Source organism: Rhamphochromis longiceps, linkage group LG17 (genome assembly GCF_057381845.1).
Source record: "Rhamphochromis longiceps isolate RC_006_pf linkage group LG17, R_longiceps_female_GT1.1, whole genome shotgun sequence".
NCBI classification, from domain to species: Eukaryota; Metazoa; Chordata; class Actinopteri; order Cichliformes; family Cichlidae; genus Rhamphochromis; species Rhamphochromis longiceps.
The window spans coordinates 30391734-30414406 of NC_140573.1; the positions used below are offsets into that span (position 1 = coordinate 30391734).

General features: G+C 41.0%; 1 protein-coding gene across 1 annotated transcript in view; it reads right to left on the reverse strand.

Annotated features, from left to right (window-relative positions):
* Positions 1 to 1267: 1267 nt before the first annotated feature.
* sema3aa (sema domain, immunoglobulin domain (Ig), short basic domain, secreted, (semaphorin) 3Aa) overlaps positions 1268 to 22673 on the reverse strand; it is a 34799-nt gene continuing 13393 nt past the window's right edge. Inside the window, exons 3-17 of the mRNA XM_085387334.1 lie at positions 22138 to 22200; positions 17479 to 17598; positions 16631 to 16721; positions 16419 to 16538; positions 14387 to 14529; positions 13766 to 13880; positions 13602 to 13671; positions 11079 to 11223; positions 10761 to 10980; positions 9236 to 9327; positions 9098 to 9139; positions 8699 to 8856; positions 5466 to 5533; positions 5221 to 5369; positions 1268 to 4070 (exon numbers count right to left, since the gene is read on the reverse strand). Of these exons, the coding sequence (XP_085243460.1) occupies positions 3354 to 4070; positions 5221 to 5369; positions 5466 to 5533; positions 8699 to 8856; positions 9098 to 9139; positions 9236 to 9327; positions 10761 to 10980; positions 11079 to 11223; positions 13602 to 13671; positions 13766 to 13880; positions 14387 to 14529; positions 16419 to 16538; positions 16631 to 16721; positions 17479 to 17598; positions 22138 to 22200 (2313 nt within the window). The 3' untranslated portion in view covers positions 1268 to 3353. The remainder of the gene's footprint in view (positions 4071 to 5220; positions 5370 to 5465; positions 5534 to 8698; positions 8857 to 9097; positions 9140 to 9235; positions 9328 to 10760; positions 10981 to 11078; positions 11224 to 13601; positions 13672 to 13765; positions 13881 to 14386; positions 14530 to 16418; positions 16539 to 16630; positions 16722 to 17478; positions 17599 to 22137; positions 22201 to 22673) is intronic.

The window sequence follows — 22673 nt, forward strand, 5'->3', positions numbered from 1 at the left end:
ACTTCATTAGAGATACCTGTCCAACTGTATGTTAATGCCAATTTCTGGCAGCAGCTCGATGCATTTCAGTATGGTGAAGACTACCTGTTGAAGTTCAAATAGAGTATTAAAATATTTCACCAACTGCTGATCTGAATGTTTTTTCCACACAATCATCTCTCGGCTTTACAAAGAATGTTGAGGGAAAAAAGAAAGAAAGAAAATATCCATTGAAAGGCAGCTCTCTGGGCAAAAAATGCCTTGCTGAATCCAGAGAAGGGCCAGACTGCTCCCAACTTAAAGGAAGGCAACAAATAACCCAAATAACCACTACTAAGGTATACAGAAGAGAATTTCTGAATGTCAGACTTTGAAGAAGATGGGCTTCAGCAGCAGAAAACACACTGGGCACCACTCTTTTCAGCTAAGAACAGGAAGCTGAGGCTACAATTCATACAGGCTCGCCAAAATTGGGCAACGGGAGATTGGAAAAATATTGTATGGTCTGCTGATTCTTTATTTCTGCTGCAACATTTGGATGGTAGGGTCGGAATTTGGCATTAACAACGTGAAAGCATGGATCCTTTCTGCCATGTAGCAGAAGTTCAGGCTGATGGTGCAATGCGAACCACCTAGTTCAGCCAGTTTACCTAATGAAGTTGAGCATAAATAAACAGTGACTCTTCTCCAGAAATTCATTTTCTGTGTGGACGTTCCCCGAAGATGAATCCAATGCTGGTGGGTCTAGACTTCCAACATGACTTTAAATGCAGTCAGAATCCAAAATTACAAAAATGTAATTATTTAATCAGAATGACACAGCTGTGTTTTCTCAAACTAACACACAACTGTCTCAATTGTAAAAAGGGTTCCATTATGCAAGAGTCACTTCTTCTATAGGCTCTCAAAATCAGAGAAAAGGCCATGCTTCTTTCCTTATATCAGTAATAAAGTGCCTGAATGAGCTGTTTTGGTTGGCAGCCTACTGTGATGTCTTGAAAGGCATGGCCAGTCACCTCTCCTCAGGAAAGTCCAGCTCTGGAATGGCGGAGTGTAACGCAACAGACATTAGGAATATCAATTTTAGAGCATAACTTGAAAACAAACAAACAAACAACAACAACAAAACAGGTGTATACACACATGAAAGAATGAATCTACATGGTGTTATGAGCAGAAACCTGAGAGACACATTCCAGGGTCAGAAGGGTGCCCTTGGGACCTTTAATTGTAGGAGGGTGAGGGTGGATCGAAAGGTTTTTTTTGGCATGAATGAGAACAAAGACGCTTGTTCTTGTAACAGAGATGTTTATTTAGACAACTGAATGCATGCCAAAAAGAACTGTGTTACAGCAGTGGTAACTTTCAGCTCTCTCACATTTCTAACTCTGAGGGAAAGACCAGATTAGGGACACAACAAACTTTTGAGCGTTGGTAGGGAACACTATCTTGCCCTAATTTATTGCATTGACACATTACTCTTGTCATGAACTCAGAGGGCGCGGGGAGACAGGAGGTACCATTGTTGAATCAAAGATTAAGGAGCTTGGACCTTAAAACAGCTTTGGCTAGGATATCATGAGTTGTTAATATCACTGTTTGGCAAAATTAATTCACACATTGCGTTGAGGAATTTTTTTTTTCCCTTTCTTTTTTTTTTTTAACCTCTCACACAAAACACGTAAAAAGACAATAAAAAAGATGCACTTACTGTAGGTAGCATTCACATGCAGTATAATGTGTCTTCTCCTCAGACTAGATTTAACATTTTTCTCCACTATTTCTTACAGAAATTCACAGCTAATGTTTTTCAGTTTGGGGAAATTATCTTACACATAATAGCTACTGGATGAAAAATGTTGATGGGATCGGGAGAAAATAAAAGAAGAGGAAAACAGTGAGATGATCTGGTATGAAAGGCAAAAAGAGACAAAATTGTGCTTATTGTTGGTGGAATCTCTGTCAGACGTTTTGTTTAATGAACACGCAAACCCCTGCACTCATGCTTCTAATTCATGTTCAGCTCCCTCAAAAAGGGGGATTCCTTCTTGACACACAGACATCCGGCCACTTGGTCCATCAAAATTGTTTTGTTTTTTTGCTGCTGTTGCCATTGTTTCTCCAATATACCGATGAGCCAAAAATACCATAATATCAAAAATAAATGCAACCCTTTCACAAAACAATGAGCAAATAAATAATAATCAAGTGGTGTTCTTGTACTGTATATGTACTGTATATACACAGAGAGTTACGTTTGTCGTATATATGTACACAAACAACTGGCAGTCTTGTTTCAGACTGGGCTTTTAGCATAGCGGACAACTGGGATTTGTGCCCTATAAATCCCAGAAAAAGCAACAACAAAATAACTTATACACAGAATCCTTGGGAGCAGAAGGGGTTACGCACGCTGAAGACTACTATGTCGCCTGCAATTTTTGCCCCCCAAAAGTAGAAGCACTGGTTTCGAAAGGAAAGCAAATTTTAAAAAAAGTAGTAACTTTTTGCTTTTTAGGAAGGGTGTAAAAAAAAAAAAGAGCCTCTTAAAATAATTAGCTTATTATTAAAACATAACAACAACATGCACGATGCTTTCCGAGCCTCAGTTGGAGAGGGTTATGATGAAGCACTTTTGCACAGTTGCATGACTTTGCAGTGTTTTTTTCATTTCTCCATCTAATAATGCTTCTGTCCTGCGAAAAACACCGGTGCCATCTGTGCACATGTCGAGGCGAACCGCAGCCCCTCTGTGCCCTCCTGTGAGCGTGCTGCTCGTCTTGAATTGAAAGACGACATGAGAGGTTCTATTCTCCTCTCAAGCAGTTCTTCAAAATAAGAGTTTTGAATCCTTTTCTTTTAGCAGTTCTATGCTCAGGTCAAACGGGCCAGCGGCTCGCACTGAATTCCCGCTTCTTTCAACGTCTCCACGGCTGTCCTCCCAGCATGCTATGTCCATTTGCTTACCAACAAACACCTCACTAAACATTTTTTTTGTCCCAGTCTTATTTTAGTAGCTTATGTACAGGAGGTTGAAGTGTCTGCCAGCCAGTATCCCAGGCAACCAGCATATCCTCACACATTTACAGTATGCATTCCAGTTTTTCAGTCCTCTTCTCATCTTTGTCCTTTTCACAGGTTGTGTGCTTTTGTGTCTGAATGAGAGCTTCACTGACGTTACATGTGTGGAGTTCATGTTTCTACCTAAAAAGTGTTTCAGATGTTTTGCTTTTTCTGCTGTTATGGAGAGGTCACTGAATCACACATTGCATCTATAGAACGTATTTGTGTGTTTTTGTGTGGATGCGTGGGTTTGTGCTTGCATGTGTGTCGGTCTGGTATAATGTGTCCTTTTTTTTTTCTTTTCTTTTTTTTCAAACGCTGCGTGGAGGTCTTTGAAGCTCATGGGTCCTCCTGTTGCGTCCCTTCTTATTTTCCTGCATCCGTCTCCACTTGGTTGCATGTTGGCTGCTCGCCCGAGATCCCCCTGCGAGCTGAGAACCAGCTAGCCTGGCCTGCCCCTTCTGGCCATTTTGGGTTTTCTGGTTGTTCTTAGGTGCCTCACTGCTCAATATACCCTTTTGGGTATTCTGACTGAGTGTTGGCTCTTCTACTGTTAGAGCTCCAGCCTGATGCCATGGCCGACTGAGAGGTGGACTGGCTTGCTGTTTCTGAGCAGTGGGGGCTAAAGCTCTAGGCTGTAATGCAGAGTTGGACCCGCCTGCGCTGTCAGGCTTGCCCTGACTGTTGCCGTTAGGTGTCTTCACCCTCTTCTGTTTGCGCTCTTTCTTCCACACTCTGTCACAAAACTCCTCCACGCTGTTTAGCTCTGGGTGGTCCAAGAGAGACAGGAAATCTCGGTACCACATCCTGTGCTTGGCCGAGTGACCTGCGCCACCTCCCGCGCCAGGAATTCCAGGCAGGATGTCACCCAATCTCTGGGTGGGGATGACCTGGAGGTTGAGGCGTAGAAGAGGCTGGATAAAGCCGTGTTCCACAGCCTGGCAATGGTAGACCCCGGTGTCAAACTGAGTGAGGCTGCGTATCAGCAGACCTTGGTCTGTACGCAGCACTCGGTCATCTAGCTTTATCTGAAATGAAACAAAGAGGAAGACAAAGAACACAATGGGTGAAAATACTGAAAAAAATAAAGATGGAACATGAGAATGAACCAGAGTTTTTAAACGTACATATTCGATAATCTATATCAGAGATGTCTGACTCAATTAATTCACACTTGTCTTGCACTGCTCAAAACTACCCAAAAATAACCCATTAGAAAAACTCTTTCCAGAAATCATGACCCAGTTACTCAGAAAAATCCATAAAGTTTGATGTGAGAAGTTTTGTGACAGAACTATACAATATTCCTTCTATTAAATTACACCCCCAAACCAATTTCTAATAATCAGATCAGGATTTCTGGAAGGAGATACTGCCATTTACCCCCCTTACATTCAGGGGAAGGGATATATCTCTACAGCTGGTATCACTTAACCGAGGAAAGTCACATCAGAAAAAGAAAACACGTTTTACATTATAATGTCAAATTTGGTCAGGAAAGAAGAAGAACAATGAACAAGGGTTCAAAGGAAATGCCTTGTTTCAGGTCTCACTGAATACATGAGTATTGGTAAGAAAGATTGAAGCAAACTCCAAAGGTTCCTTTCAAGCTAACGCTGCTTCACACTGGAAAAACTGCAGCTACATCAATCACCTGGGCTGTCAGCACAGAGTGATGTTGTCCAGAAAAAGTAGAAGCTGGCTTAAACTTAGCAGCAAATCATGCAGCAAGTGTGGGTGGGCACAGCAAATTCTTATTAGGTTAATTTCTTAGCTGAACACTATTTTTTGCTGAAACAGTAATATCCTTCCATATAAAATTATTAACAGCTGTGTTTCACATTTAATACACCCTCTGACTTGTGGATCTATTACACAGCTGGACTTTTTTGTATCGTATTTCTCTTTGCTTATTGGTACCTAAAATACCACGCCTAGAAAGGCCAGCTATAAAAATACAGCCGCAGTACAAAAGTTAATCTAAACACCCACACCCAGTGGTTTTCACCCTTTTGGGTCTCTGAGGTTAAAGATTAGAAGTGTCATAAGTCACTACATGATGGAGCAGGAAAGGTGGAGCCCTGGATGGAGATATTTTGTCTGAAGAAATCTAACTATGTGTAATATATTTTATAATCATCTAGCAGTATATTAGCAAGTCATCTTAGGCATACACACCTCAAGCTTGCGCTCGTCGTTGGGCTTCTGCAGTTGCCAGTAGATGAGCGCTCTTTGAGACTTGGGGCTGCACTCTAGAAACATACTGCTGTTCTCCACACCAAACACACTCCTGTCCTCCACGCTGTCCCCTAAGCCATCCATGTCATCTGCTCAATGCAAAGCACATGCAGACAGACTAATGAGACGCAAATGGCATGAGGAGGAGACAGTGTGTATGTGCTTGTATGAAATTATTAAGGTACCGTGATGCTGAAGGTCTGAACACTGGGAAAGAGGATCTCCATTTCTGATGTCTTGCCGTCTGGTTCGCCTGTGAAAAAACGACAGTGAAACTGAATGGAAGTGGTGGAAACAGACAGCTATGAGGACCTGTGGAAAACTAAGTAAACTGCATGATTCAGTAGCTTGCAGCACTACCTTTAGCAGCAATAACTAGTTTTCTGTATGACTTCATCAGTCTGTCACATCATTGTGGAGGAATTTTGGCCCACTCTTCTTTACAGCACTGTTGCAGTTCATTCAGATTTGTTAGCATTCATTTAGGTCCAGCTCTCTTGAGATCAATTTCAATCAGGTTGAGGGCTGGACTTAGACTGAATCACTGCAACACTTTTCTCTTTTCTTTTTCACCCATTCTGTTACAGATTTGTTGCTATGCTTGGAGTCATTGACCTGTTGGGTGATCTTGTCTCGGCCAAGCTTCAGCTGTCGGACAGATGACCGCACGTTAGCATACCTTAGTACACAGAGGAGTTCATGGGGGACTCAGTGACTGCAAGCTGCTTAAGTCCTGGGGCTGTATAGCAAACCCAAATTAATACCCCACCACCGTGCTGGCTGTTGGTTTATGGTGTTTGCACTGATATGCTGTGTTTGGTTTTCTCTAAACATGGTACTGTGCATTATGGCCAATTCCAGAAGTCTAGTGGTTTGTTCACATGCAATTTTGCAAACCTAAGCTATGCTGTCATGTTCTTTTTAGAGTGAAGAAACTTTCTCCAGGTGATCACACCACACAAGGCATACATATTTGAGTCCTTTTTCAATTGTACTGTTATCATCTTTACTCTCAGTTGGCATGCTAAATGTTAGGGTTGGAGATGTTGCCCTTAAAGTTTTTACAGTTTATCTGAGCCTTGCGAGGTCTGACCTTGGGGTGAATTTGCTGGAAGATTGTGGAATTATGTGGAACCCAACTCTTTTTTGTACATAAATGAGTTTAACTGTACTAATTAAAGTGGATCTGGACAATCCTAAAATGTTTCAATTACTGTCAGTTAACTCTTTTAACCACATGTAACTATTAGCTTCCAATTCCATTGCTGTAAGCTAATACTTGATTTCATAGCTATATAATTACACAAACAGTGAACAGATTTGACCTGCTTCTCCATAACGTTTAGCTAAGAGTTAGCCGACACTGTTAGCTAACAAATTCAACAAATCACTTTTTATCCAAATGCTATTTAGCCTTTAACATACAACATTAGCTAATAGTTAGTTGTACATTTAGCAAAAAACCCCCAACAAAAACATCTTTTTAGTTACTGAATGTGTTGCAACTGTTTCATTTGTTGACCCATGTCATTAGATTTCTGTTTAATTTCTCAGTTTTCTTTATTGCAGGGTTATTACCTTACAATATAAAGCACATTGAGGCCACTGTTGTTGTTATTTGGGGCTATATAAATAAAATTTTATTGAAAATCATTACCCATGCTATCAGGTAAAAACTGTTCAACTGTTTTACAGTAAGTGAGAGATCTTAACCGTTTATTCACTTTGTTTCCATTGCTTTTTTATTTATATCTTCTATGAATTTCTTTTGGCTGCTACTACTTAGTAAATTATACTTTTACTTAACTTATCTAAGATTAGCTTTGCAAGTATCCAGTGGTATATTTGTAACCTGGTTGGGAATCATTGCTGTACATGACAAGTTATTTCTTATGTACTTTTTTATTCTCACCACTTGGGGGCAATGTTTACCCAATTCCCAAGAAAACAGGCACTAACTCAACCTTTAACTCCACTGTTAAATCACATGGACGAAAAAACAAAACAGCAGAATGTAAGAAACATAAACCTGCTGAGCAGTGAAACAATGCGCTTCATTGCCTTCCGATGAGCCGTTATTATGAAACACATACAGCATTGTTTTGCCCTTGAAACGCCTTGTAAAAGCAGGCCCAGTCTTTGTCCTCTCCATATGAAAAAGTCTACTGTGTGATTTGGCTTTTTAATGCGATGGCAAGGCGTTTTCAAAGTCTGGCTTTACTGACTAGCTGTGAATGGCTCCCTAGTTCCTAGTTGTCATGGTTCAAAAAACGCTGATGGCGGCTGCAAAATTCAAATTGGGTGCGAGCCAAACATGAGGCAAGGGCTGGAAAGAAGAGAAAGAACCAAGGTAGGGATAAAAAGTAGAACCACTGAAGGTTTAAAAAAAAGACTAAACAAACAAACAAACAAACAAACAAAAAAAACAAGATAAAAAATGCTCAGCATGTTTGTGTGAATTCTCCACACAAAATTATGACCACTTACATCCCACTTTTTTCACACGTGTCCCTCGTCTGTACATTTCCTGGGCTAACATTCCTGTCTTTTTTGGCCATCTGAGCACGTGCAAGGTTGGGTGTCTGGTTCTCATTCTGGTAGCGAAAACATTTGCAGTGCAGTGGAGAGCTGAGAGAAGCCTGTCCCCACTTTAAACATGGGGTGTGCCACCTCGTCTGTAATCTTGCCAAGCTGGAGTATACCCACTGGCCTACTTCTGTTGGTGTGAGAAGTTCTAGATGAATGAGACAACGTGGGGGTGTCGCGCCATGTGTGTGTATGGGAGGGTAGTAGTGGTGTAGTGGTCAGCTTAATCCTGCTGGGTACAACAGAGGGTAATTTGAGGGAGTGTATGTTCCTCCTGGCTGAAGGGTGAAGTGGTCAGGCAGCTCCTGGTGGCTATAATTTATTGTGTGTTTGCTTGTCTTTGGATATTTGTGCATATTTCTTAATGCGTCTTGGTTGGTAGGATGATTGAAGCACAACTCAGAACAACTGTTACTGGCTAAGTTGCTGGATTGTACTTTCTTGGAACGCATAATTAGTGCGTATGTGTGTTTAATGACTCAATTTCGTGCTGGTGTAATATTCAGATTACTTCCATGTTTAGAAGTTTTGGCATACAATGGCTATCTGTGTCTGTTTTTTGGGAGTCGCCACACTTACTAATAAGCCAGTGGAGGTCTGACGCTAGAGAAATGAGGCTGCACATCAGGATGCCCTTGAGCATAACATTTAAAACCAATTGTTTTAAAGCCAACCAAAACAGCAGAATGCAGGTGTACTGATAAGTCCCAGGTGTGACTGCATGTGACGACATTAATACAGGATGTTGTTGAAAAGCAGCGTGCATGCTCAGCAAACCCTCCGAGGATACATAAAGGTTAAAGAAGGGTGTTTAGCGATTGCCGGCTCCTACCTCTTGGCAGTAGGAAAGTATCTCGAGCACTCAGCACCGTCCCAGGCGCAGTAAGGGTCTCTGGCCAGGCAGCACTCAGCGCAAGCTTTCCCATACACTTCGCAACGGTGTAAAGACATCTGTGATACACCCAGGGCTGAGCCAAGGTACAGCTGTTGCTGTGGGAGTCAGAGAGAGAGCAAGGATGTAAAAATTAAATGTTCCTGTGCGCCTCAGTTGGAAGGGTTCTTGCAAAAAAGAAGGTGCTTGTGGGTTTAGTTCTCAGTGGGCACATTCTTTGCTTATGGGTAACAGTGTATGTTTAAAGACCGAGAATTTCTCGCTTTTTTGTTTCACGTGGACCTTTACCCTTGTCAACAGCTTTTGGATTAATTACAAAGTGAGAAAGCAAGTTTTTACCTGCTTGGTGGACAGCTCCATAGCAGTGATGGGAGTAGGCTCCTGTACAAAGCAAATAAACCCCATTTAACACCACTTCTACGGACAATATGTGTTTTTATAGGAAGGCTATTAGCACGCAATTACAAAACGTCATACCCTAAAGACAGTCATCTCTTCCAATACAACTTCCTCGAGGTCATGCCAGCTTTCTCTGGGGATCGTAACCACCTTCAGCACTGTTCCTGTATCTGAAATGCAAAAGACAGCATACAGTTAGTGTACATGCAGGCCTGTGCTGGTCATAGATTAACATCCGTGGTGCATGTATGTACGGTTTAAGTAATAGATTAGAAATACGTGTGTGTGCCTTCTTCAAAATACATGTTAAGTGCAAGAAGAAACATGGAAATAGATCAAAAAATTAAAAATGATTAAAATAGATTCTCTGGAATCTTCGACATGCCGGACAAGTGCATTAAGCTTTCCAGCATATTTTCCTTTGTTCAGTCACTTTTCTTTCTGTTTGGTTTTTTTTCCAGTCTTTCTCTGTTCAACGTCCGTGTTCTTTTACTCATCCTAATCTTTCTATTTTATTGCCCAGTCTAAAACACAGCTTGTTCTTTATAACTCTGCAGAGAAAAGCCAGCATCCAGGACTCTCTTCATTGTTGACACTGAGACTGGTGTTTTTCAGTTGCCATTTAATGAAGCTGCCAGGTAAAGGCACTGCGAGGCATCTGTTTGTCAAACTATAGATTCTGATGTGCTCTTTCTCAGATGTGCACAAAGAGGCCTCCCACTTCTCTCTCTATTCTTATTTCCTGGAACAATGATACTCTGTGAGTTTCAAAGAAATGTCTTTTCTTTGTCCATTACAATAATCCAGATGCTCAACTATCCAAACATTTTGCTCCTTTAATCAGTACAACAGTTTTCAGATGTGCTAACATCACTGAGAAAGGGATTTCCCACCGATCAGTCAGCTTTATAAAGTTGATAAACTGGAATTAAGTACCACAAAGAACCACTGGAACACAGGAGGGGTCTTTGTGTGCCTAGACAGATATTCCATTAAAAATCCCTAATAATTTATGACTAACGGTCCTGTTAGTCGTTAGTTGTCTTTCCCCAAATTTCTGATTATTTTAATCCCATTTTAATTAAAAACAAATTGAGCTCAGTGGTTCAGGCCAAGAAGTTAATTGGAATCAACTGGTACATCAACTGATACTAATGCCATGTGATGGCTCATGATGATATCCTTTTACACACTCGGGTTGCAATCTCAAAAAGTGAAATTTGGATTCTGCAAGCTGCTTTGAAACCCATCTTCACCCAAGCTCCCCCTATTTCAACATAGACATTTGTTAGTGAGATCAAGCTTTTTAAGAGTATTAGATACTGATGCCAGTACACTGTAAATAAAAATAAAATTGAAAAATTAATTAAAAGTCAGTTAAAAAAAAAGAAAAATATTATTGTAATTTTCAGTGTCTGTTTTTGAGTGGAAATATCTGTAAAAATCTATCTGTGGTTAAAAATGTCTTTAATTTTAAAACAATACACTGGATTTTATTTGAACAGATTTTGTTTGCAGTATATGCCAAAAGTACCTATGGCGGACCACCCTGAAATAAACATATAGAAGCAGTATATTTATTGCAGTGTCATCTGTTGCATACCTGTGCCAATGAACATGACATCATATTGCCCATCCTCTGCCTCCACTTTGTCCACCACCAGCTGGGTAAACTGGTAGTCCACGTCTGTGCGTACCATTATGGGTCGTCCCCCTATTGGGTGCACCGGGTTGTACATGGCAGGGTGACCCCTGGCGAAGGTGATGACATCATCCGGAAGGTCCTTCGTAGAATCGAAACCTCCAAATGTCTTGCTGGGGCACTGAGATCAAGACGTGATATGTTTGTTTCTTCTAATATCGTCTTATAATGTCTCATTATTACTTAAAAATTTACAACATTTTTGCTAAATTGCCTTACAGTTCCAGGGCGAGGGTAGGGCACCCTCCCTTGGAAGGGCACCCACTGGTAGTTGGGTCCATCTCTGTGGGCATAGGGACCCAGGAAAACCCTCCTGATGTCTGCCATGTTGTACATACACACTGCTGAGCCTTTAAATATGTTACTGTGGAAGGAGAGAAAAAGAAATAAATCCAGAAGGGGTGAGTTTAAGGATCAAGAGGGGTAGGAAGCAAGAGGGTGGTGAAATAAAAGAGATGACAGAGACAAACAAAGGGGATTCATAAATGATCGGTCACAAGACAGGGATTAGGAGCTTGTTAAAAACTGAAGAAAGACAACAAAATGACCCATCATCGCACAAAGACAGAGCGGAGCAAAGTTGTCATTACTTGAGTACAGCAATGACAGATTGGAACTTCTCTCTGATTGCTTCCAGCCTCTTGAGAACAGACAGGAATTTGGGCACACCACCAACAAACCAGGAGACCTGGTTCAGAGCATATTTGAAATCCCCTCCAATATTTTGTGAGCATTTGCTTGAGCCAGATGGGTGGATTTTGCTTTCACAAGGAAAGCAGGCAAGGTCGATCAATCATGCTAAAAAAAAGGGAAGTGATGTGGATTTTATTTTTTCAATTTAAGCTCTTTCGCGGGTCATCCAGAAGACAGCAGTTTGAGTCGTGAGTCATTAAATGGGAGAATCGGGGAGTTTCACATGAATATTCCAACATGCATACTCCACAAGAGTTATTAAATATTCTTGTGGAGATTATGACAGAATAAGCACGATGCTTGCAGTCTTTGGAGAGCGTGAAGTCTATAAACCTTCCGTCATATCTATTCATCTATTTCACAGTTTTATAGATTTAGAATTATTTACTTTATGAGGATAAATGCCCCCCAAATAATCATTCATTTACTTTCCAGGTGTCACATTTTACAATTACAGATTTTCTTTTGGACAGCAAATCTCCTTCACTTGCAGGAACCGAATGCTTCAAAATGATTCGAGATGTCCTTTGTCTTGCTGACTGCAATGGGAAGTTGTATCAGCCTAATTAGGGATGTGGCTGGCAAACACACAGCCGACAGTACTCCACAAAGCATGGAAGATGAATGGATTAGCATTTGAAAATGTTAATTACAGAGAAATTCAATTAACTCCAGGGGCAAAAAAAAGACGCTCCAATATCTGTGCTTATGAAGAAGGGTGAAAATGTGTTTGTGCAGATACACACAGACACACAGAAAGAGGCATGCAAATTCACCCCTAGAATGCACACACACACACACACACACACACACACACACACACACACACACACACACACACACACACACACACACACAGAGGTACACAATCAGACACTGATCTGTCAGTGGCAGCTTCTTTGTGCCTCATTAAGCAGTGATATTAAAAGCCGGTCCCTCTGAATCTCTGCTCTATTCATCTCTGAAAACCGGCCACTTAGAAAACCAATTAAACCACTCTAATTCCTCAATGCCCCATAATTGAATTTTAAAGTGTACGCGTGTGTGTGCGTGCGTGTGTGGGCAGACGTGGATACGTGGGTGTACGCCCACCAGCGCCCACCAACCTCTGGGTTTTAATACATCCCTGAAAGCAGTGAAAAGCCAAACAGGTCTGGTAAAGCAAGGCGCCTGTCACCATGCGTTAGCCTGCACCGCTCCTCTATTCAGCTCGTCTTATCATTAGCAGTGATTGATGAAGCAGTGCAGAAACAGTACCGGACACACACACACACACACACACACACACACACACACACACACACACACACACACATCACATTCATCATCTTCATCATCACGATAAGTGCCACCATCTGCGCCATTTCAACTCACTTATCTGCCCTGCCCCATGCCTTCACCTCTCCACATGCTTCAGTAGAGACACACCCGGCTTCTGAAAACCCCATTCGAAGCTGGGGCGGTGGCCGAGGGGGGTGGGAGGAAAAAAAAAAACAACAACAAAAACCCTCCGTGGATTTCTGTTAAGTGAATATCATGTTTCTCTCGCTCCCTCCTGCTCCATAATCTGATTTTCCTACAAGCCTGCCAAGGTTTCAGTGAAAAACAGGACAGGTAGTGAGGAATTGGGGAATCGGATAAAAGCAATCTCCAAATCTGAGACGAGGGGAGGGCTACCCTCGGAGAGAAAAGCATCCGTGAGACACCTGTAAGTGGATTACGAGAGCGCCGTCTGGGAATTTGACAGAGGCGCACTTGGTCGCTTGCATCGTGCCGTGCCATTTAAAATGGTTAGGAAATTACAGATAAAGGGGCAGGATAAAGGAGGAGAAAAGAAAGGCTTCTTGAAAAGAAATACGAGGCGCGTGTTTTTCAAATGCAGAGGATGAAACCTATACAGGAAGGCTGACCGTTGAAATAATCGAGTCTTTCTGATCTCTTAGCAACACATCAACAAAACAATTCTGATACTACCAGCATCTGTCACGCAGTTTGAACATTTGAAACCCTTGCATGCTCACTTTGGAGGTCAAGGGCAAAAGACTGTACCTGGATGTGGTGAATACGGCGTAGATAACTGGATTCTTTGGGTCCTTGGAGCTCATGAGAAACACGTCCTCTAAACAGCGAGAAGAATAATGTGTGAAGGTGAAGCTCTGAGGTGAGGTCACATCGAACAAAGACACAAATAAATAAAATAAAAACGCACTTACGCAGTTCGTCGAAATGTGTGTCAATGCCATTGACGCCAGGAACCGCGCATATTAGCCGCGCTTTGAGAAAAGTGGTCCATTTGTTGACCAGGCTCCTGTGACCTCCCATGTCATTCTGCAACAACATTTGAAGTGCTGTCAGCTCAAACCTCCGTATGCACTTTTGTTAGTAAGGTCCTTGCAAATATCACATTTATTAAAAATGTTACAGAAGTATTAAGTTTCTGATTATAAAACATATTGCAGTAATAAAAATAGGACTGCAGTCTCCTTCTATATTGTATCATGTGTGAAGTTTTGTGATAATATCGTAGTGTGGGGCGTTGTGTCTGAAGATTCCCACCTCTAACTTATACTATATAAGGCATTTATAAGGAAGGTAAAGGTTAACTATGGGCATATGATCGTTAACTTTTTTTCAGCAACTATGACTCTGGCTGTTCATTATTACTTTGATTTTCTCATTAGGACACGTACATGTTAATAACTGGCTTTTTAAGGGCTTATAAACTGATAACTAAGGCACATTATAAGAAGTATGCTACTTTTTTGTGTAACAGAATCGTATTGACACCACATCACACTGTTATAACAGTTTTGTGGGGTTGTGTGTGATGTTACCTTACACAGTTGTCCTATTCTGGCAATAGTAGCTTTCCCAGTTTGCTCCCCGTCCATGGCGTTCTCTTTGAAAAACAGGAAGATCTTGTCATCTTCGGGGTTGTCACTCTCAGGGATCAGGTGTATGCCTACGAATCTGGGATCTACAAGAAAGAAAATAGAGGAAAAATAAACAAATAAAGCACATAAACTTTGTTCACACTCATAAACTCACCCCAGCAGACACACAAATACAATTTTACAATCCAACCTCTGCCCCGGTGACAATCATTTCACCCCTATTTTACACCTCTGTAACCAATCCCCCCCCACGATATTCTCCAGTCACGGCTCGGTAATAGCAGCCCGTCACTTTACACCATGGTGTTATAGTATGTGACTTTACCTCAAGTGAGCGCTCCAAATCCAAATCCCACATAAACCCTGTCTCTAGACCACATCCTCGCAAACACACATGGCTCTGATTGTCCCGGGTAACACTTGAATAAATTTATCCTGACTTTAAGCGCAAGAGGAAATCAAAGCTAAACGTAGGAGCCAAGGCCTTAGGGCTGGGATCTTTTGGCATAAAGGGGGCGTAGGAATCGAGGAAAAGTCGCCGCAGTGAGCCTACGTCCAAAAGCTCGGGGGTTTAAGCGGAGAGAAACAAGCAGTGCCATGTTACACCTCCATGGGCGTTTCAGATATAGAGTAGCTGTGAAAAAGGAGCATGTGGCCAAAGTGGGAGGCAGATTTATAAGGGTTGCGCAGGTGCGAGACCTCTGCTGTGAATTGTGTGTACCCCCAACCCGCACACACTTCATACTTCCATCATGAATGTTTGCCCTTATATGCAGACCACCATAAATTTGTGTGCGCACACCACAGATAAAACAAAACCAAGCTGCTGACCACTGAAGTCATACCACTGATTACCTATAATCCAAACAAAAAGCTGCTTTATTCAAAGGAAATCCAACCATCCATATAAGCAAGAGGTCATTAAAATGTGAAGGAATGCGTAAATGAATCTGGACTACCAAACTACAGTTTAACCCCAAATCCTTTTAGAATCAGCTGCTATTAGGGATTCATTCCCTGGTTTCTCTCTTGATACATTTGAGTACCATATAACCTTGTTGATAAAGCCTCAATAGAATATCTCCACCCCGGTAATCCATGCAATTACAATCCCCTCATTGTGCAGAAGACGCTGGATTCTGCCGAGCCGAATGGATACAATCCCCAGCGTATTTGTTTGAACAAGGTGAAAGATCGATGAGGATTAACGCTATAACAATGACTTCCTCGGTTTATACTGCTCTTTATTAATATGTCACAGTAATCAGCACTGGCGAGACCAGTGTTTGTGATTTTTGATGGTGCCTGGGGAGGGGGACGTGGGCGGTTGAGGGGGACTGGGAGGAATTCGACTCCACTACAGGAGGAAAACAGCTAAGAGCGGATTAGTTCTGTGGGAAAGAGGGTGGGGGGGGGATGGCACAGCTTGAGGGAAAGGTTCAAACTGACCTTTTGTGGCTCCCTAAGTCCTCTGCGGTGCCGAAAGATAGCCAGACAGACTGAGCAGTCAATAACCCTCACTGCAGCGCTAATCTTGCTAGCACAGGCAAATCCACTGACTTTGTGAATGGGCTCTGATATCTGATGTCTGCACATGAATGGAAATGATTGGAGACTTGAGGCTTGCGAGAGAATTTAATGTCTCAAAGTCTGCTGAAAAGCTCAATGGTATACTTTTCCAAATAATGGCCAATGACAGGGATTTCCATGCAGCTTTTAGGGAAAGGTTGAGGTCTATAGAGACCACAATGGTCTAATTTTACCTTAATAGCAAAGTATTTTGAGTCATGTTATCTAGTTTTTGCAGTCTCAAGTGGTTTATACTTAACTGTTGCTACTAGGAATAAATATAATTGAGAAGTGTTCAGCAGAATACACCATGATGAAAAATTCAACTGCTGAATTGAACATGAGAAACAAAAGAATTCACTCTTAGCTCATCTTCTACGATTTTATTTTATTTTTTTTTTACCATTCAGCCATCTTGAATCATGCTGCTCTGTTCTGATTGGATGATGATCTCCCAGCGTACGGAAAATGGCAAAGTCCCTTCCCATGAAGTCAGCAGATGTGCCCGAGTACAGCTCTCCATCTGCCAGCGAGAAAGGATAGTTAGGAACACATGACCAGCTCTGAAGTGACTGCGTCCTCCCTGGAAGTAATAAAAGCACACATCAAACTTACCAAGGAGAAGTGAGGCTGAGAGCATTTTGGGGTCGTAGGGGCTTTTCCCGCGGCCGTTCTCAAATTGTGAGGCCAGTCGGAAGATGTTGTCCTGCGGTGGGAAAAGGTCAAAGATCGAAATGAGGGCAGTGAAAGCCACAACGAGCATGGTTAAAGGTACATTTATAGCACGTGTTTCAAGTTACCATACATTCTCATTATAGCGCGCTACTTTGGGGGAGTGGGATGCAAAAAAACACTTCCTCCACACAGGAGAAACAAGAAATGTTTTATTACACTGCTGCCCTTGGTTACCAAATGCACCAAAAAAGGGAATATAAGCAGTAAAATTAAGTAAAAACAGACACGACCTCTGAGTCTTTTAAAGAAAAGCGAGTGAGTTTTTGGTGGCTTTTAATTTATTCAATCAGTTACAGACTGTCAGCACTACTTTAAACTGAAGTGAACGCCTCTATGGTCTACCCCTCCCTACTGCTGGACGGCAGGATCCATGCTAGTACATTGATTAACCTGTAGAAGTTTCTCAAGATGACTGATTAAACTTTAATGCAGGATGGAAGGCTGTTAAATATTCGACAGCTGTAATTGAACCATGTAGTGACCGCTTTTTTCCACTGCTTCGCACAAAAGACAACACTGATGAGAAGATAATCGTCAGAGAGAATGAACACGGCTGTACTTCAGACAATACTCAGACTTTCTCTCACATGAATTTACTATAGCGCTGTTGTCACATTTCATGCCTTCTTAATGAATGGTCAGTTTAAGATTTAAATGACCCTTTGCATATATATAACTGATTAAAACCCCAAAACATTTGGTTACAATAAAAGCCCCGAATGAATTACCTCTGCCTTCTTGCCCATTTCCAGATAAGCGCAGATGGGGTGGAAGGCTCCTGTGCCACAGATGTACAGATGGGTCTGGTTGTATGGTTGAAGGACATGGATGAAGTTAGAACACTCCTTCTAAAAAAAGAAATGAGACACAGGAACATAAAGCCTCCGCTATTATAATAACTTAATACGGATCAGGCATATTCAAATGAAAAAACTGTGTTTATCTGTGGAAAAAAACATGATTTTCCAGTGAATAATCCAATTTTACACAAGCTGGTGTTGGTGATATAAAGTTTGTTCTAGTGATGAAGTTCACACAGGTTTCAGTGGTAATCGTCAAATGTAAATAGTTGTTTTTTTTGATATATTAATGCAAATACTTTTTACCAAATTATGACGTAAAATTTGCATTTCTTCTAATAGCAGTTTGCTAGAAATTTAAGCATTTTTATGACCGTAAAAAGTAAAAAATAAGAACCTTTCTTTATTTTGGAGACTGGAGTGTGGCAAGCAAACAATTTTTCACAAATCCTAAATATAATAAAAATACTTTTTAAACTTGCAATTACTGAGAATATATTTTTATTATATGAATATTATATTTACAGCATGCATGAAGATCGCTTGACTATAATAATTCGTCTTCATATTAATATGTTTATATGTCAATATGTGTGAAGTGCATAACTTTATAGTTACTGTTGCATGGCTAAACTATTACTTTAAAAGACTGAATTATTTATAACTTTTATATATCCTAAGGTTATAATATGCTGCAGTTATGCTGCAGGCATAAGGTTAAATTTTGTTACAGGCTGGTGGAGTTTTGTACAGCATGCATAAAGTTTTACACCACATTTCACATGACAATAAAGTTAAACAATCATAAAAACTAGCATAAAACAGACCTAAATTTTGGCCAGAAATGTGAAGTTTTTGGCTATAAGGCTGTGGCTTACAGGATACCGTGAGATATAAGGCTGGAAAACTGTTTTGAATACATTTTTGTTAATGTGATACCTATCTTTGTTTATGCTGTAATGTTACCAGGGTAGGATATTATACAGCCACATGCAACTTTGTGACCTTTGGTCTTCATGAAAGATCCAATATGTTAACAGTAACCTCATTCTGCCAATTGCCACCTTCATATCATAAAGTTTAAATTAACTGGTATGCTTTGTGAAAATAAACTTGACGTTTTTATTAGAGAAAAACTGAAAATAGAGACTAATAGAAAGCAGAATATAATATAGCAAAGATTTGCTGGAATTTAATTTTAAACAGGGACTTTCCAGTTGGTGTGTGAAATTGAGTCTCTTTTAAGGAAATCCCACCTGTAAGGAAAATCAGGCAAATCTACCACAGATCTTTAACGACCCATATGTTTGAATTTACTGAGGATATTTGGGTTGGCGCTGCAGTGCGTGTTGAAAGTCCCAGTGGTGTGAGACTGTTTATTAGAGTGCTAATCAACGGGATTGGTTAATGTAGGAGGCCTATTAGCAGCCTTGAGGAGCTGATTTGGCCACATGTGTTTAAGAGATTAGGCTGGGGTTTGCCTAATTATAAATACATGCTGGATATCTACCTAACAAATAAGTACACATTTGCTCAGGGATTTGCAAATACAGCCCTCGTCACACAGGCAGCCAAATTATCCTTCTTCTTCCCTCCCTAAAACACATGTATCTGTTCAGTCTTTTCAAGCTCGCAGACATTTCGCTTTGATGATTTGATGGTGTCTCTTATATGAGCCGTAAATGGATGCTGACATTTTCCAGTGCTGCTCAAAATAAACTCTGGGATCACTCACTGCAAAGCCGCCTCCCCCCCCCCCTCAAAAAAAAGCAGAATTTTCTGTAATTATTCTAAAAGGTAAAAACTGTTGTTTTAGCTCTAACTGTTTCTCCTCAGCAGTAACCTGCACGAAGAGAAAGTTTGACATTTTGGGAAAACCACTGACTTTTTGTTTTTAAAGGCATGAATACCACTCACATATCTTTGTGCCCGAGAGTTAAATAGCTTAGCAAGGTTGTTAGCTGGAGGTCTGTTTGAAGGTTAAAAAAATGAGCTTGTCCATGCATTTGTTTGTATTGTAAAAAGTGTAAAAAAAACTTGTATCCACAAGTCCACTGGACTCCACTTGCCTGCCTGTGTTTTGTGAGCATGTGGTCTCGCCGTCCTTGGGGCACATGCATAGTTGATGAATTAATTCAATGCCTTAACTATGCATGTGCCCCAGGCCGCGGACTTCGAGTGGACTTCAAAGAACTATAACGGGAATGTCTGGGCTGTTGTATCTCCAGTTATCCATGCCCGTGTGTGCAACCAAGTTAAATCAAGGCTCAGGAGAGTTTAAGCTTTGGTCATATCAAATATTGATTTTCAAGCTCATTAGAATTGTAAAAACTCAGCTTTACCCTATAATACTGTATATATAATGTATATTTATAGATGTTTCAGTAAATCTCTGCACCTATTTACATTTTCCAATAAAAAATAAAAAAAAACAAGGGGTGTACCAACACTTTTGCGCAGTACTGTGCATCTATCCGTCTGTGGTGGAGACTCCATTAAGTCCTTTCCACTTATATTTCATTGATTGAACAAACTAGATCGATGTTAATCAGTGAGTGTTAGAGGTGTTGGCAGGCAGATTTTGTTACCTGTTGAAATGGGCAGACTGGTTAATTTCCTGTTTCCTGTCTGTTTGCTGTTACAGCATCTTAAAATTTATCTTACAGACTGTAATATCAATATTCTTGTCTAACTTTTGGAAGAAAGCAAATAACTCTATCTCCTTTAAGTCTAACTGTTCACTTAATATAAAATCTGTGACATGCTAACAGACTGGGGTTTTCCATGTATTTAAACACCTTTTAACTATGTGTGTTATCATTAACTTAACTTGAAGCCCTGTGACTGACCTTAACCCTGCAAGTTTTTGTGTGTCTGTGGGTCTAATGGTTTTTCCCTCTGTGTACTGCTGAACAGCGAGCGCGCATGTCCCCCCACATCATTCTCACGGCCCTCGTTATATACATTTCATCAGCTTCTATAATCCCCTCCAGGGTCAGCTCTGTTTGGGATTTTACACGGCTGTCTCAGCTAGAATCATTAGCTATGTGGTAGGTAGGTCACACCTAAACACTGAGAGACGGTCGTTATGGTCACTCAAAATTGCGGCTCTTTCTTATTCTGTGGAGAAAAATGACTTCCCTGATCACAAACCATGTCATTATGTGAAAACCGCAACACCCGCAGAGGATAAATGAGTCATTACCGGATGATATTAATGGCTCTCGTTGGATTGGTTGTTAATGCTGACCTCCCATGGGGAAAATAGGTGGACAGATTTGTAAACATTTAAATGACTTGAATGAATTTTGAGATAATGCTGAGTTCTCTAGTTCAATAAAGAAAATGCACTGGAAATGTGGGATAACTCGAGAGTATTATTTTCCCATTAATGTCTACAATAGCTGGACAGCAAATCCGAAATGACATCAGGCACTTCTACGAAATCGTAAATCCACACTCTGAACGCTTTGTTCGGTGAATCAAATGCAACAACTTGGACCATGTTACACAGCCATTCTACCACGGATAGTGATACAGCCATCAGGCATTTTTTAGGGGGCAGCTGTTACATTTGTTCTGCCGCTGTAAACTGTGGTTTGGGGAAATGCATCACTATGGGAGCTCTGAATGCTTTAGTAATGTCCTAATCAAGGCCTCTCCATGCTGTACTCTGTCTCTGCTCTCACCGCCTCATTTTCAAGGGTAAACATTTTCACAGCAGGCAAATACCTCATCATTGCATTTTGTGTGATGTTGTGCTGCCAGAGCACACTCTTTCCACTGCACGAGGGAGTGAAGGTGAAGTATTGCCTACGTGGTTGTGCGAAACCCAAAAAGTCGCTAGTGAGTTAGATCCCAGCGGAACCACTATGATTTAAAAAGACTGCGCAATTCCTGATAATCCTAAAAAACCCAGCAGCACCGCACTCGAGACTCATCCAGCTATGAAATTAGGATCAGATACAATGCAGCCAGGGCCTTTCCAAACAGAAACACACACACACATACAAATAAAGCACACTAACACCATTGTGCTTACAAAGTCAGCAGCATAGAGTGCGTTCAGCAAACTTGCGACATGTGAGCTAACACATCGCGTCAGATAACGAGAACTCAAACAATACACTCCCACATAAATATGCACACAAACGCGCACTCTGAGGCACATAGATAAACATGCTCCCAAAATTAAACTGTACATCGCAGAAGCAAATAAGCTCATTGTCCTTGTGCCCCCGACACGCTGTGTACACTATCGTGTGACTGAACATCTGCTGTACAGTGTGTTTAGATGTAGATGTCATTGTGGGACAGCCTATAGAGAGTACAGCGTGCCAGAGGTGAAATGGAACACGAGTGCTGCACCACGACTTTTATCTGAGCTAATTTAATACCTCTTCGTGCTAGTGTTTCTTTAACGGCTGCTGGTCCCTGAAATTATTTCTGTCTTATATTGTTATTAGGATGTTAAAAAAAACAAAAAAGGGAAATTTGAAGACAGAGCAGACATGTCATTTCCGTGACAAAAAGCAAACATTACACAGAACAGCTCTAATCATGACGCTGTTATAAATGTGGACTTACCCCTAGGTCTTTCCCTGCCCACTTGCATTCATCCCTCTTAGAGGGGGTGGCGGGCCACGCAATCTGTGCAAATGAACAAAAAAAAAAAGAAGAAGAAAAGCAAAGTCATATCATGCTGGAGGTTGAGAGGAACATTTAAAAGTCATTTCATGAAACACTAAACTGGAAGGCAGTGAGTCGATAGAGTGAATCAGAGGAAAGAAGCAAGCCTCGTGTAATTCCAGGACATGATTAAGAAAGATATTTCCTGGATTACCCAGTTCTTTATTTCGCTCCATATCTTTGGCAATTCCATCAGAAACATATGTGCACATATAATAAATATAAGGATTGTAGAACAGCGCAAGATTGACTGCATTAAAGGGAAGTAAAGAAGAGTTTCATTGACAGACATGAAAATGAAAAAAATAAAAAAATCTGATGTTTTATTGAAATTGACTAATATACGTTTTATTGCCCTCTCTGACATTTGCTGTGTCAATACAGGCATTTTATACAGTCTAAACAGGGGTTCTGGTTTAAATTACAGCGTGTCT